This window comes from Delphinapterus leucas, chromosome 14, assembly GCF_059928025.1.
Source record: "Delphinapterus leucas isolate spDelLeu-1000000601 "Yukka" chromosome 14, BTC_Dleu_Yukka2, whole genome shotgun sequence".
NCBI lineage: Eukaryota > Metazoa > Chordata > Mammalia > Artiodactyla > Monodontidae > Delphinapterus > Delphinapterus leucas.
This window is the reverse complement of record NC_143142.1, coordinates 50,644,670-50,660,544: the sequence shown is the minus strand read 5'-3', so window position 1 is coordinate 50,660,544 and position 15,875 is coordinate 50,644,670. Positions and strand designations below refer to the sequence as shown.

Sequence of the window (15,875 nt, the reverse complement as noted above, 5' to 3'; positions counted from 1 at the left end):
AGCATCTATGTGGAAAATCCAATATCTACAATAAAGCTATAAGAAGTAATAAGTTTAGCAAGTTGCAGGATAAAAAACTGATTACAAAAAGCAACTGCATTTCCTTATGTGAGCAATGAACAATCAGACATAAAATATATGAAATAAGGATAAATCTGACAAAATATGTGTAAGACCTGACACTGAAAAGTACAAAATATTCCTGATAATATTAAGATGTTAACACTGGGTAGGAGGTATAATGGTATTCTAGGTACTATCTCTGCAACTTTTGCTAAATATAAAATTATTCCAAGATAAAAGGCTTACTAAAAAAAAACAAACAAAACCCTGAGAGAAATTAAAGATCTAAATAAATGAGAGGCATACTGCATTCATGTGTCAAGACTCAATATTGTTAAAATTCTTCCACAATTAATCTATAGATTCAATGCAATCCCCATCAAAATGCCAGCACATACTTTTGTAGAAACTGTCAAGCTGATTATAAAATTCATGTGGAAAAGTAAAGAACCTAGACTAGCCAAACTACATTTGAAAAGTGAGAAGAGGGTTAGAAGACAATTACCTCCTGGTTTCAAGACACAGTATAAAAAGCTATAGTTGTTAAAGAGACTGCGGCACTGGCATCAAAACAGGAAAGAAAAAAAAAAAGATGAGTAGGACAAAATAAAGTCTAGAAATAGACCCAAACATATATGGACAGCTAACTTTGACAAAGATGCAAAAGGTACGAGGTGAAGGGATAGTCTTTTCAACAAATAATGATGGAACAACTGGATATCCACATGCAAAAAAAATCAAGTGTAATATATACTCCATACAACAGGAAGAATTAATAAAAGATGTATCATAGGTCTAAACATAAAACTTAAAATCTATAAAACTCCTAGAACAAAATGTGGCAAAAGAACTTGAGTCAGGCAAAGATTTCTTCCTTTCCTTTTTCTTTTATGGCCACTCTGCACAGCATGCGGGATCTTAGTTCCCTGACCAGGGATCAAACCCACGACCCCTGCAGTGGGAATGTGAAATCTTAACCACTGGACCACCAGGGAAGTCCCAGGCAAACATTTCTTAGATACTACATTAGAAGCACAAACCCAATACAGAAAAAAACTGATAAATTAGACTTCACCAAAACATACAACTTCTGCTCTTTGAAAAACATTGTTAAGAAAATGAAGGAAAAGTCACTGGGGAAAACTACCTACATAGCATATATCTGATAAAGTAGTATCCAGTGTATATAAAGAGCTTTTCAAAATTCGGTAATAAGAAAATACAATAAAGAACTGGGCAAAAGATTTGAACAGATACTTCATCAAAGAAGACATACAGTTGGAAAATTAGCACATGAAAAGCTGTTCAACATCATTTAATCATTACGGAAATGCAAATTACAGGCACAATGAGATATTACAAACCTATCAGAATGGCTAATGTTAAAAAGACTGACAATACCACGCACTGGTGAGGGCGTGGAGCAACGGGAACTCTCATATATTGCTAGTGGGATATCAGAATGGCTAATGTTAAAAAGACTGACAATACCACGCACTGGTGAGGGCGTGGAGCAACTGGAACTCTCATATATTGCTAGTGGGATTGTACAATGGTACAACCACTTTGGAAAATAGTTTGTCAATTTCTTAAAAATTTAAATATACATCTACCATATACCCAGCAATTCCACTCATATGTATTTACTCAAGAGAAATGAAAGCATATATCCATGCAAAGACTTGTATACAAATATTCATAACTGCTTTATTAATAAAAGCCAAAAACTGGAAATCACCCAAATGTCCATTAATAAGTGTATGGATCAACAAATTGTAGTATATCTGTAAAAGGGAAGACTATGCAGAAAAAAAAAATGAGCAACTGATACATGCAACAACATGGATGAATCTCAAATTATTATGCTAAATGAAAAAAGCCAGATGAAAAAGAGTGCATACTATATGACTCCATTCATACAAAAATTTAGAAAATGTAAACTACTCTATCATGATAAAAAGCAGATTAGTGGTTTACTAGGGATGGGGCAGAGGAAATTTGGGGGGCTGATGGTATGTTCACTATCTTGATATGTAGTGATGATTTCACAGGTATAAACATATGTCAGAATTTATCAAATTGTTCACTTTCAACATGCAGTTGACAGCACGCTAATGACACCTAAATAAAGCAGCTAAAAATGTTAGTTCAAAAAAGAAATGCACATACTTGCTACAAGTGAGCCAACTTGAAAAGGAGAAAATAATTATGTGATTGACAGTGCCCTAAGACACAAATTAGCTGCTCAGTAGAAGCACAGTTATTCTTGCTACTTATGCCCTATTCTTTCCAAAGGCCCTTGTATTAACAGAAGGAAGTACCACCCTCTCAGTACCACCCTCACAAAGAGGACAACAAACAAGGGGGTGGGGCAGAAGGAGCACAACAATTATTTCCTAGGATGTCCCTCAATACAGGCCAGTAGCAAGAAACCACAGCAAGAGCAGGGACAAAAAACAAACATACCAAAAAACCCCCAAAACAAAAAAACCCCATAGGTGCCCATCCAGGTGGGCAGCTCTCATCATCATGCTTAAAACAGATAAATAAATTTTCTTGGTGTTTTAATAAATAAATTTTAGGAAAGTTAGGGGAATGTGTAGGTCTCAGACCTTTCACACAATCCTCCACAGTATATAGATAAATACTGAATAGCAAGTTCAAGATCATTCTCCCAGGCAGATGTCTGAGATGCACTATTCCGCAGTGTCACGTGCTGGTGGCTCACTGAGCTGGCCACCATCCTGCCTCACCGTGGCAAGGGCCAAGGGACTCTACTCACTTAGGTCAGCACCCACAGTGTCCTCAAGAGATGGTCAGATGGCATACATGGTGCAGGGTTTCACCTTCTCATTCCCCTGTCTCCAGGACTCCCATTACTAAAAATTTATGTTACCACATTTTTAGCTCTCATTTTAAGATACCTGATTAAATAGTTTGAGTAGGGGCATAAATCAGCTCAAACCAAGTATTTAAGAACAAAAATGTGCAGCTGAAACAGATTTAAAAGGCAACTGCAAGCTTCTGATGGGACAGAATAAAGAGACTGAGAAAGCAAGATTCAGAAAAATCAGGCACCTGTGGCCTTTCGTGTCAAATTCTGCCTCCATCACTACTAAGCTTGCAGGAGCCTGATGACGCAAATAACCTGTGACCAAGTAGAATAAAAAAGTAAAATGCCCTACCTTACAAGCTGAGGCAAGCAGTGTCTTTGAATTGCTACAAGCAACAGAAAATATTTCATAACCATGTCCGTATCTAAAATTTAAAAAGAGAAAATGGATGACCCCTGTAAGTAGGTAATTAGTAAATGTACCTATTCTTGTGCTGCAAAATTTTTAAATGAGAAAAGAAATCAATCTCTCCAGCTAACACACAGTTCTTTTAAGAAACATTGTACTTTTGTCTAGGTAAATATTTGGGGTAAAAGCAGAGACTGGAGAAAAATGCCAACTTCCTAGTAGTAATACAACTTATTCAAACAACTAGATTAAAATACAAGTTTTCACCGCCAGCCAGCCACTACCATAAATAACAAACCATAGAAAGGTCCTGATAGGGAAACACTGTAGGAAAAAAAAGACCAAGAGAATAACAAAACTTAAAATTTTTTTTAAAAAGGAAAAAAAATAGTGTTATGTCTCTCTACTTTAAAAATCAAGACCAATAAATCTAGTAAATATAATACATAGCAATATAAATATCTATGTGAAGTTTGATTTTCACCCCTTATGAAGGCCATCAAGAGATGTTTACAGCAGGAGGGAAAATGTAGGTAAGAGGAAAGCAAAGGAGAAAATCAAACTGGTTGGGAAGGGGGCATCACAAGTTACGATCGAATCAGACTAAAGAGCTAAGTACAATTTAACTTACAGTTTTTGAACTTCAGGCCACAAAGTATTTTGCAGAAGATGATCCTCAGTGGGAGGTTCTACAATAAATTTATAGCATTGCAATTAATTTTTCCACTTTCATGCAGATAAACAAGTGAATTCTGCAGCACTTATTGAGGTCAGTGGTGACAGACCCCATACTATGTGTACTGTACTAATGATTCTAGCGAACCATCTTTTTGCCTTTTCTTACCAGTAAGTATGGAGGGTTGAAAGGCCACCTGGTGATATTCGAAACCAGTACTAGTTAACAGCTCCTCTTCATCAGAAGGCTGAGACGCTGTATCTCCTAGTTTAAAACAAACATCAACATCATGAATGTAGTCACCAACTTTATGTCTCCTGCACATGTCCCAATATTAAGGCCACTAGTTAGAAAATAGTGGTACCTGAAGGCAGTGTAATTCAACGCTGTATTCGCGTGATGGCAAAGCCAAGGGTATTTCCATTACTCTGGTATTTTCCAAATGCGCTCCTTAGAGCACTGGTCAATTCCATAGATTCCTTCCTTTTCCTTTGACCTAATGTTTCCCAAACTTTTTATACTGTGGAACACATTTTTCAAGCTATCCACATTAGCATCTGTGGTTGTGAGTGCTCCATGAAATACACTTTGTAAAAGCAGCACCTATTTCAGGGTCTGCATGTGTACACAGAGTACTTACCATGAAATATCTGACAGGAGATGCATGTACTGTGATTTTTAAAAATAATAAATCACCTGTAATGAACATTAGGTACATAATATACAAATGTGTAACTAGGTTTTAAGCACCACTATAGGTTCAGTAATTTTGGAGACGAAAGCCTTACCCTGAAAGACAGCTTTATTTGATAATCCCAAAGCAGGGACGGTAGCTCCTTCTGGAAGATCACCATCTTGCTGGAATAAAAAGTATGATACATGTTTTAAATGCTAAAAGTTACTGTTACCTCAGTCACTATAAAAAAATGTTATGCTCACAAATGCTGAGAAGCAGTGTAAAGACCATTTTACCATTCTGTGTGGATATCTGCCCACACTTCCATTTCCTGAACTGAGAGATGCAATACTAAGCAATCACTCTCCAGCAGAGAGGCTCCAGCTAATCCCCAGCCCCGACCCAATCCATAAAGTCGGGCATCCTCTCATCCACAAGCTCATCGAACCCTGACAGCTCAATGGGTGTCAGGGTGTGACAAGGAAAGCACTGTGCCGGCTTCTAGCAAAGAATGGGCTGAGAATGGAAGGTCTGGAGCTTTATTTCCAAGTGTCTCACAGGCACATCCCTGGTGATGCTCATATAAACACACATGTTTCCCAGGAAGGCACATAGTATTTTCATTAAACATATTTAAAATTTTGAATATTTTAAAACCTTGTAACAGAGTGCCCTTTGAAGTGGCAATAATCTGCTTATATCCTACAATATCAATTAAATTATTACATATGAAACAAATGCTAACCATCAAAATTGGCACATGTCCATAAGCTAAGAGCATTTCTTACAATTTAAATTTTAATACAGGGGCTGGAACTGAACACAAACATGAGCTATGGGAATTTAAACCATCACCAAGAATAGGTACCTGAAACGGATGCTTTATTTTAGAAAACAAGAAAAATAAAACACCATGGAAAAGAGCAATAAGAGGCATTACTATATATCCCAACATTTAGTATGGGAACAAACCCAAAAAGCAGCAAGAGGCTTTCCAGTCTACAGGATTCCTGTATCTTAGGACACAGAATTGAATATACACCTGGGACTAGCCTCTTATGGAATCCTAAAACCACATTTCAATCCCTAGAATTGTCAGATCCTCAAACCAACTTGCCCTCCACCACCATATGCTCAGCACGGTATAATAACCAGTTGAGGCCTCCCTTTTGATCTTGTTCCACTGTCCATTAGCATTAGAAACAGCATAACAGAATCTTTCATCTCCTTTACCTAATCAAGAGAGCCTGTGGCCTGAGGCACCCATGATACACTCCAAGAAACATAGTTGGACATTTCTTTTAAAATGACTCTTACTTTCTTCTCCAGTCTTACCCAGACCGGTGCTAGTGTCCCTGCCTTCAAAGTCTCTGGGCTCAAAGGTATCCTGCTCCCACATAACTCTTCGCCCCAAAGTGCTTTTCATCACTTTCTTTGTTTAGGGACCTCCGCTGGTACCAGAGTCTGAACTATGCCTGCCTCCCAAGGTCCTCCACCATTTGACTTTCCCCCAGCCCCTCCATTTCCCTCTATATACTCTTCATTCAAGCAGCTCTGGCCACCCCACTGCTCTCTGTCCTTCCATCTGCCTATCAAAATTGTACTCATCCTTTTCAAGATCAGAAGCAAATTCATGACCCAACTCTAAGTGCTGCAACGGACTGTATGACGTGCACTTCTGTGTAACACAACTACCTTCCTACTTACTTTCCCTTCCTTCATAACTGGTTACTTTATAATGTTTATAACCTATGTATTTTTGTAAGTGCTCAAATCTTTTGTAGAAAGGGGGTATAAACAAACATTAATAAAAACTTACCCTTTCAAAACTCAAATGAAGCCCCATTTTCTCATTATTCTACTACAGCGACCACTTCCTCCTATGAAAATTACTTTAGTCACAAGATTTAGCAATTAACTGGTTTCATCTAATAATTACAGGTACATTCGTTCCATTGTCCACTACCCCTAATCTACATCTAGATGGTAATCTCCTTGAAAATATGACCCATCTATTATGCTTTGTTTTATCGTAGTTACCAAGCACAGTGAAGACGCATAGTATTCGTGCCTTAATTTAACATTTTAATTCTTTACAGTCTCTTGGGCTTAACTGTTACAAAATTTCTTATATTAATATTTAATTTACTGCCTGCCACAGTGCACACAAAAGTTTGTCAAGCCAATAATAAAATGATTTGACTTTCTTTCTACCCATATACTCATTTACAGCCTTAAGTGAAACTTTCTAAAATTTTCTTTTTTTTTTTTGGTACGCGGGCCTCTCCCGTTGCGGAGCACAGGCTCCGGACGCGCAGGCTCAGCAGCCATGGCTCACGGGCCCAGCCGCTCCGCGGCATGTGGGATCTTCCCAGACCAGGACATGAACCCGTGTCCCCTGCATCAGCAGGCGGACTCTCAACCACTGCGCCACCAGGGAAGCCCTAAAATTTTATATGAAGGGTTAACTAGATCTAGTTAAAACATTTAGAGGAATACTCACATTACAAAGCACGTGATTCAGTGACTGACCCGTAATGGCACAAAAATTTTCCACAAAAATTCGAGGTGCAGAAAATACTCGAAGAACTTTTTCATCTGCTCCAGATACAAACTGAAACCTACTGATCATTGCCAAACATTTCAGGTCATATCCATGTATCTGAGGCCTTGCAATTTCATGCCAGGTCACCTGGGTATCAAAATAAGATAAACAAAAATGATCACACGTTTCAAAAACTGAATTCTTTTCAACAATCACAAAATACCAGACACAAAATCATTCATTATGCCATGGAAATGTGACCATGGGGCAGATTCATCCAAGTTGTTCTGTTTATCAACAGATCAATACTTTTTATTGCTGAGTAGTATTCCCTTGTACAGCTATACCACAACTTGTTGATCTGTTCACCTACTTACAGACATTTGGGTTGTTTTCCAGTTTTTGTCTTACTAGAAAAAGTCACAAATTTTCGTGTATAAGTCTACATGAATATATTTCTCTTGGGTAAATATTACCTATGGGTATAATAACTGGATGATGTGGATGTATATTTAAATTTTTAAGAAACTGCCAAATGATTTCCCAAAGTGGCTGTACAGTTTAGAATCCCACCAGCAGTGTATGAGAGATCCAGCTGCCCACACCCTCCCTCATCAACACTCGTGCAGTCAGTCTTTCAACTGTATCATTCTAATAGGGGTGTCATGGTATCTCATTGTAGCTTTAATGTGCATTTCCCTAATGACTAATGGTGTTGAGAATCTTTTCCTGTTCTTATTTTCCATCCATACATCTTCTTTGGATAAACATCTTTTGCCCCCTTTTTTTAAAAAATGGATTGTTTTCTTATTACTGAGTTCCAAAAAGTTCTTTATATACTCTAGATAAAAATCTTTATCAGGTATATGTTTTGTAAATACTTTCTCCCAGTTTGTGACTTTTCATTCCCCTGACAATGTCTTTCAAAGAGTAGAATTTCACATTTTGGTAAAGTCTGATTTATTGATTTTTTTTTAAAGGATCATGAATAAACAACAACTGAGTTATACTGATAACAAATTACCAAGAGCCACAGAAAACCACTCCAAAATTATTTGCCTTGCTTTTTACTTGACTATAGTGTTGTTCCCAATGTCCTCAACTCTACCAATTTTAATCTACCACATGCTGCTGAAGCAGAAATGTCAGTGGCCAATTTCATTAGCTTCATAGACTGACCCAGAGTCAGTTCCATGAATTTTTATCAGAAACTGAAGCTGACCATAGTTTCTCTGAGTATACAGTTCAATGGTTTATAGTGGTAAAGTTTTATTGCGGTTTTTTAAAGCTCAGGGCCAAGCCTGAAAAGTTCCTTGAACAAAAACTGGCCTCGACCACTATTATTTAACACTATATGATGTTAGAAATTAGCTTTTACTACAGACTTGATAGTGTTTCTTTCTTTTTTTGGCTGCGCCACACGGTCTGTGGAATCCTAGTTCCTTGACCAGGGACCGAACCCAAACCCGAGCCCTCGGCAGTGAAAATACAGAGTCTCAGCCACTGGACCATCAGGGAATTCCCTTGTTAGTGTTTCCTAATGAGTTAAACCTAAAATTACAAGGTATTATGAGAACTTTTATGTGGAACTGAAGTAAACACATTTTGACAGCTAACATTTTAATTGTTTGAATTATAAAGAATATGTGTATGCTTAAGTTTCCTTTAACTGAAATACAGTTGAAATAAAATGTGGTGTTATGTTAGTTTCAGGTGTATAACATAGTGACTCGACATTTAAATACATTACAAAATCGTCGACCATGGTAAGTCTAGTAACCACCTGTCCCCATACAAAGTAATTACAGCATTATTGACCATATTTCTTATGCTGTATATCACACTCTTGTGACTTATTTATAACTGGAAGTTTGTGCCTCTTAATCCCTTCACCTATTTCACCTGGCTCCAAACCTCTGGCAAACACCCGTTTTTTTCTTTGTATCTATAAGTCTGTTTTCACTTTGTTCGTTTGTTTTGTTTTTTAGATTCCACATATGAGATCATAAGGTATTTGTCTTTCTCTATCTGACTTATTTCACTCAGCACAATATCCTCTAGATCCATGTTGTGATAAATGGCAAGACTTCATTTTTTTTTCCATTTTTAAAAGTTTTTTATTTTTTAATTTTATTGAAGTAGTTGATCTACAATGTTGTGTTAATTTCTGCTGTACAGCAAAGTGACTCAGTTGTGCATATATTTCAGACTTCATTTTTTTAATAGCTGAGTAATATTCCATTGCCTATATACCACATTTTCTTTATCTACTCATCAATGGACACTTAGCTGCTTCCATATCTTGGCTATTATAAATAATGCTTCAATAAACAAAGAGGTGAATACATTTTTTCTAATTAGTGTTTTTGTTTTCTTCAAGTAAATACCCAGAAGTGAGACTGCTAGATCATGGGGTGGTCCTATTTTTAATATTCTGAGAAACCTCAATACCATTTTCCACAGTGGCTGCACCAAACTTACATTCCCACCAACAGTGCAGGAGGACTCCTCTTCTCCACCTCCTGGCCAACAGTCATTATTTGTTATCTATTTGATGATGGCCATTCTGACAGGTGTGAGGTGGTAACTCATTGTGGTTTTGATTTGCATTTCCCTGATGATCAGTGATGCTGAGCATCTTTTCATGGGTCTGTTGGCCATCTGTATGTCTTCTTTGGAATGCTTCAGTTTTTAAGAAAATAGGAAACCGTTTTCCAGAGTGGCTATACCATTTTGCATTCCCATTAGCAATGTAAGAAAGATCCGGTCACTCGGCATCCTTACAACCACTTGCTACTGTCAGTATTTTATACCTTAGCCATTCTAGAGGGTGTACAGTGGCATCTCATCATGGATTTAATCTGCATTTCCCTAATGGCTAATGTTGCTGCCCCACTTTTCATGTGCTCATGGATGTTTTGTAAAGTGGATCAGTCAAGTAGGAAGACATTTTACCTGTGATTGGTCTTTTCTCTTCCATGGAGCAAAAAGTCGAGTTGTCTGGTCATTACCAACAGTAATGATAAATTCTCCTTCTGGATCCCATGTTAGGTCTTGGACACCATCAAAGTGTCCTGAAATAACAATCTCTGGAGTCCACTCTCTCTGCAATGCAAGTGCTCATGACACATCAAAATAATCAAAGACCATCATAATTATCAAAGACCTGATAATGCCTTCATCCCTCAGGTCTGATATGGGAAAGACCTTAGCCCTCAAGCAAGGTGAAGAGCTAAGTAAACAAGATGGGAACTTAAAGTAATAGGATCTGTTTTCCAGTCAAGTATCAATATATTAGAACTTAAACATTCAAGCATGCGTTGTGTCCTTCAAAGCAGTAACCTTGGGAAAGTCCCCCCCATTCATCAGTTATGACTGCCTCCTAGAACACTGCCTAACCTTTTTGTGCCTCAATTAACCCTTCTGTAAAAGAGCTACCTAGATCATACGTTTGTTACAAGAATTAGATGAATCTATATTTGTACAAGGCTGGCCCATACTAGATACTATGTGAGTATTTATCTGTCAAACTAAATAGTAGAGCACTGTGTAATGTGAGTCTGTAGATTGTGTGTGCCTGACCAACTTGCTTTATTAAGTGAAAAGAGCTGCAGGTGTAGAGGACAGAGGTCAAATCAAACATAGTTAGTCCACCTCCTGAGGGAACCTGCATCAGCAACCACATAAACAGTGAAATGAAATGCAGAAAATGTCATATGCGTGGTCCACAGAGCTTCTTTTTCAACAACTCAAGCGGTGGTAAAACTTGAACTTTAGAGGAAAATTATATTTGTATAAAGAGCTAAAAGGTCATTCAAAGCCAAGTCTAATTAGTATGGTCAGCTAAGCTATATTATTTTCTGGTCAAAAACATAAATAGGCTGGAACAAAGAAATGCTGTTAATTTCTTCTGTGACATAAAAATTGATTCTAAAGTTAGCACTAATGGGAGGTTCCAAAAAGTTCTGAACAAAGTGCAGCACTTTTGACTATGGGTACAGTCCTAAAGGGCAGTGTTTGTTTTTAGAAATCACCCCTGATTGTAATAAATTTCCACTCTGGTGCGGGATGCTGACAATGGAGGAGGCTGTGCATGTGGGGGGGAAGGGGAAAATGGGAACTCTGCATTTTCTGCTCAGTTTTTCTGTAAACTTAAAATTTCTCTAAAAAATAAAGTCTAGGGACTTCCCTGGCAGTCCAGTGGTTAAGACTTCACCTTCCAATGCAGGGAGTGCGGGTTTGATCTCCGGTCGGGGAGCTAAGATCCCACATGCCTCTCGGCCAAAAAACCAAACCATAAAACAGAAGCAATATTGTAACAAATTCAATGAAAGACTTTAAAATCGGTCCTCATCAAAAAGCAAAAAAATATATTTAAAATAAACAAAAGTCTATAAAAAATCACCCTAAATACTTGGTAAATAACTATTATAAATATGAAGTCAAGTTACAAGCAAAAGTACAGTGAAATTCTGTCCTCTGGTTTGAGTTTCTCCCTACTTAACTGATGCTTTTTTCTATGAAGGCCCTCTGAAGACCAGCTGAAATACAGCTCAAAGGAGCTCTGAACAAAATTAAGGGACTTCCCTGGTGGTGCAGTGGTTGGGAATCCGCCTGCCAATGCAGAGGACACAGGTTCGAACCCTGGTCCAGGAAGATCCCACATGCCACGGAGCAACTAAGCCCGTGCACCACAACTACTGAGCCTGCTCTCTAGAGCCCGCGAGCCACAACTACCGAAGCCCACGCTCTAGGGCCCATGCTCTGCAACAAGAGAAGCCACCACAGTGAGAAGGCCTGCACACCACAATGAAGAGTAGCCCCCGTGAGCCACAACTAGAGAAGGCCCGCACGCAGCTACGAAGACCCAACACAGCCAAAAATAAAGTAAAAAAAAAAAAAAGAACAAAATTACATTTATCCTAAAAAATATCTTATTTACAAGTGTCATAGCTAATGGTTCCCTGGTTCATTTAACAGTAAAAACAATCTTAAAGATCAACTCCAAATCGAAGATACAAGGGAAAAGTAAATCACTCCATACACTGAGAATTCAAATCCTCCTACCTGACACAACTATTACAAAGCCCACAAACTAAAGGTCATGCAAATCCATGAATTTGTACTTAAGTACCACACACTAACCAATTGCACCACTGGGGCTCTATGAATTTTTACTTTGTAAGGGAAACCATTAGATGCACATTCAAAATCTGCTAACTCACATTTTGCTCTATGTTCTGACTTCTTTGATTTATGTATTTAAAATATATAGTACCCAGTACGTACCAGGCCCTACTTCTCATACTATACCAATATTAATTCATTTTAGTATCATAAAAATCCTCTGAGTAGGTGCTATTACTGTCCACATTTTACTGATGAGGAACCTGAGACAAAAGTTCAGTAATGACCTCAAAAACACAGCTAATAAGTGCTAGGGCCAAGATCCGTGTGCTCCTACCCACTTTTCCTGCTATCTCATTTCCCCAAACCCAAAAAAGCAGATCAGAAGCAAATTAGAAAGAAGAGATTGGAATAATGCTGAGAGGCAGCTAAATGATTAGAGGAAGATTACCCCTCTCTGAGAAGAGGCTAAAAACTATAAGATCTAGAAGAGCCCAATATTTGGAGGACTATTTAGAATTACACATATCAAGAGCCCCTGAGAGAATTAATATATTCTGTCATAAAATAACAGGTGCTTCTAATGCCCTGTGTCAGTCATTCATTCAATAATTATCAATGGAGTACCTAGCTATCCAACAGGAAAATATCAAATTATGTTATTTTTAAGAAGACAAAGAGGGACTTTCCTGGTGGCGCAGTGGTTAAGAATCTACCTGCCAATGCAGGGGACATGGGTTCGAGCTCTGGTCCGGGAAGATCCCACATGCCACGGAGCAACTAAGCACGTGCACCACAACTACTGAGCCTGTGCTCTAGAGCCCGTGAGCCACAACTACTGAGCCTGCGAGCCACAACTACTGAAGCCTGCGTGCCTAGAGCCCATGCTCCACAACAAGAGAAGCCACTGCAATGAGAAGTCCGTGCACCACAACGAAGAGTAGCCCCCACTCACAGCAACTAGAGAGAGCCTGTGCACAGCAACGAAGACCCAACACAACCAAAAATAAATTAATTAATTAAAAAAGAAAATTAATTTTTAAAAAGGCAAAGAAATTATACATTTTAGGAAAAACTCCTACCACAAAACGAATATAGCTTTAATGGAGAGCTTAAAATTTATACAGCTTAAACTTCCCTTACGTAAGTTTACCTACCTGCAAATTTCAATATCTCAACAATGCTGGACAACTGAATTTTATTCTTAGAAAAGCATGAGTTTCTTACCTAATATAACTACAGAATAAATTTACATAAAGAAGTGATGCCACCTGAACTTAAATGCCTCTACTATGTTTCTGTAGAGTGTTATATATAAAACAACACTGTTTTCCTAGGTTTCATGTAGGATTCACTCTATCTAATCAGAAATGATTTAAAAGCACTTTTCTTACTGGGTTAGTGGCATTCTGTTTCCAAAGGTGCAGTGCCCCGTGGAAAGCATGAGCAATGATCATGGAGCCATCTTCACTGAACTGGCAATCATAAAATCCCAGGGTATTGCCACCTACTTCTCCTACTCGAACCTATTCAACGATAGACGGAAAACAATTCAGAACCAATTTCTCACAACAGAAATCACTCATTCCAGAGATGATGTTCTCACTTATTTAACGTACACAAAGAGCAAATATTTGCAGCTCTAGGAATACAGACTTGGGATTTACTGTCTAATAAACCCAGTTTTCTGTTCCTTAAGTATTCACATTTTACCTGTTCTAGCCAAACGCCTGACTCTTCATCTGGAGCCCAAAGAATCATGGTTTTATCCATTGAGGCAGACAACAATCTCATTGGCTGTTGCAGAACACCATCTAAAGAAAAAAAAAACAAAAAACTAATGCCTTTAGGTGATCAACAAGCATTCTGTTTGTAGATTACCAGAAAAACACAACATTGGTACTATAAGAACATTCACTGTTGCACTGCAATAGCAAAACATTGGAAACAACACAAAAGTCTATCAGTAGAAGACCAGATAAACAAGTTGTGGTAATATTTAGACAATGAAATATTATACTGCAATAAAAATAAGTAAATTAGAGTTACATGAATCCAAACCATGTTAAGCTAAAAAGACAGGTCGTACGAGGACAAAGGCATATTGATATCAAGTTTTAATAGCTGTAAAACAATACTGTTTATGGTTACATAAATGTGCAGAAGTATAAAAATATGCATGGGAATAATATACACTGAATTCAGCCTCAAGGGAAGGATGAAGGGGAAAAGGTTCAGGAAAATCTATACAGGGATTCCCCAGTATCTATAGTATCTAATTTATCTTTTTTTAACTGCAGCAAATACGGCATAATATAATAAAAGCTGGATGGTATTACCTGAGCATTAATTATTGCTATTCTCTATTGTTGTCTTGGGGAAGGGGCTGGGGGAAGAACATGAGGCTGCTGCCGTGCGCACCTCTACACCCCAGCATCAGTCGTCACTCCATAAACAGAAGTTAAGGGCAAAAGAAAGAGTGGGAAGTCTTTACTTTTTCATAAATGATGTACCTTGGTATTACCAACTTTATATTTCCAAGGGTAAAGGTTCCAGTGAAGCTGGCTTGAAAGTTAACTTCTCTTAAATCCCATAAGGACTAGGTAAAAACTTTAAAGAAAAAAAGTTAAAAAGCATATGGCAGTTATGGCATCATGGCAGGAAGCATACTTTTCCCCCTTAGAAATACAATTTTCAATAGAATTGAGTGTCTAGCAGAACAGGGCTGCAGTATTACACTTTGCCAACTTGAAACTGTCTTATAGTTGATATTTCTAATTACACTCAAAAAATATCCTCTACTTCATTTGTTCAGCTTAAAATTCTGTAAGTGAGATTGTACTGAAATGACAGCTTTGTGTATGTTTTTCTTCCTACCTTTGTAAAATGAAGGCTGCCAATGAACTGCATTTACCCAGTTTTCATGACCAGCCAGCACAGTCTCCAGAGTAACTGCAAATGCTATTTTAATACCTGCAACAACAAAAAAAGGATTCTTTCCACAAAGCTCTTCTAAAAATAACATTTTCAAAACCAGCTCGGTTGTACAATTACATCCAAAGAAAAAAAATCAGAACAGAACATGATTTATTTTCAACAAAAAGCATTCATTCTAAATTTCATTAACTTTACCCACTGTTCACAACTACAGGAGAAAAAAGTTCTAAAGATATATAAATTTTTTTTACATTTTCACTACCTAGTCACAATAAAAATTAAGGAGTATGTTCTATTTTAAATTTTCAGGGATGCTCTTACACTGCAATTAAAAAACAAAAACAGGGAATTCCCTGGTGGTCCAGTCAGTGGGACTCCGCACTTTCACTGCCAAGGGCCCGGGTTCAGTTCCTGGTTGGGGAGCTAAGATCCTGCAAGCCACACAGTGCGGCCAAAAAAACAAAAAAGACTCAAAAAAAGCAAAAAAGACATGCCAGCCTCCTTGCTATCCTCACTCATTTTGTGTAATGGTCTAAAGTACCATTTAAAAAAAAAACCTAAGATAAATGCAGAAATAAAGGAAGTCAAATCAGTACTGTGACCTTTCAA

General features: G+C 37.8%; 1 protein-coding gene across 4 annotated transcripts in view; it reads right to left on the bottom strand.

The window, feature by feature from the left end:
• The window catches only part of ELP2 (elongator acetyltransferase complex subunit 2), a 48,892-nt gene that overhangs the window by 17,993 nt on the left and 15,024 nt on the right, over positions 1–15,875 (bottom strand). For all 4 annotated transcript variants that reach the window (XM_089895084.1, XM_022586996.2, XM_022586995.2 and 1 more), the window contains 9 exons: positions 15,207–15,302; positions 14,043–14,143; positions 13,724–13,855; positions 10,158–10,307; positions 7,161–7,349; positions 4,770–4,839; positions 4,150–4,245; positions 3,937–3,994; positions 3,249–3,321 (listed from right to left, as the gene is read on the bottom strand). In XM_089895084.1, coding sequence (XP_089751210.1) covers positions 3,249–3,321; positions 3,937–3,994; positions 4,150–4,245; positions 4,770–4,839; positions 7,161–7,349; positions 10,158–10,307; positions 13,724–13,855; positions 14,043–14,143; positions 15,207–15,302 — 965 coding nt within the window. The remainder of the gene's footprint in view (positions 1–3,248; positions 3,322–3,936; positions 3,995–4,149; positions 4,246–4,769; positions 4,840–7,160; positions 7,350–10,157; positions 10,308–13,723; positions 13,856–14,042; positions 14,144–15,206; positions 15,303–15,875) is intronic.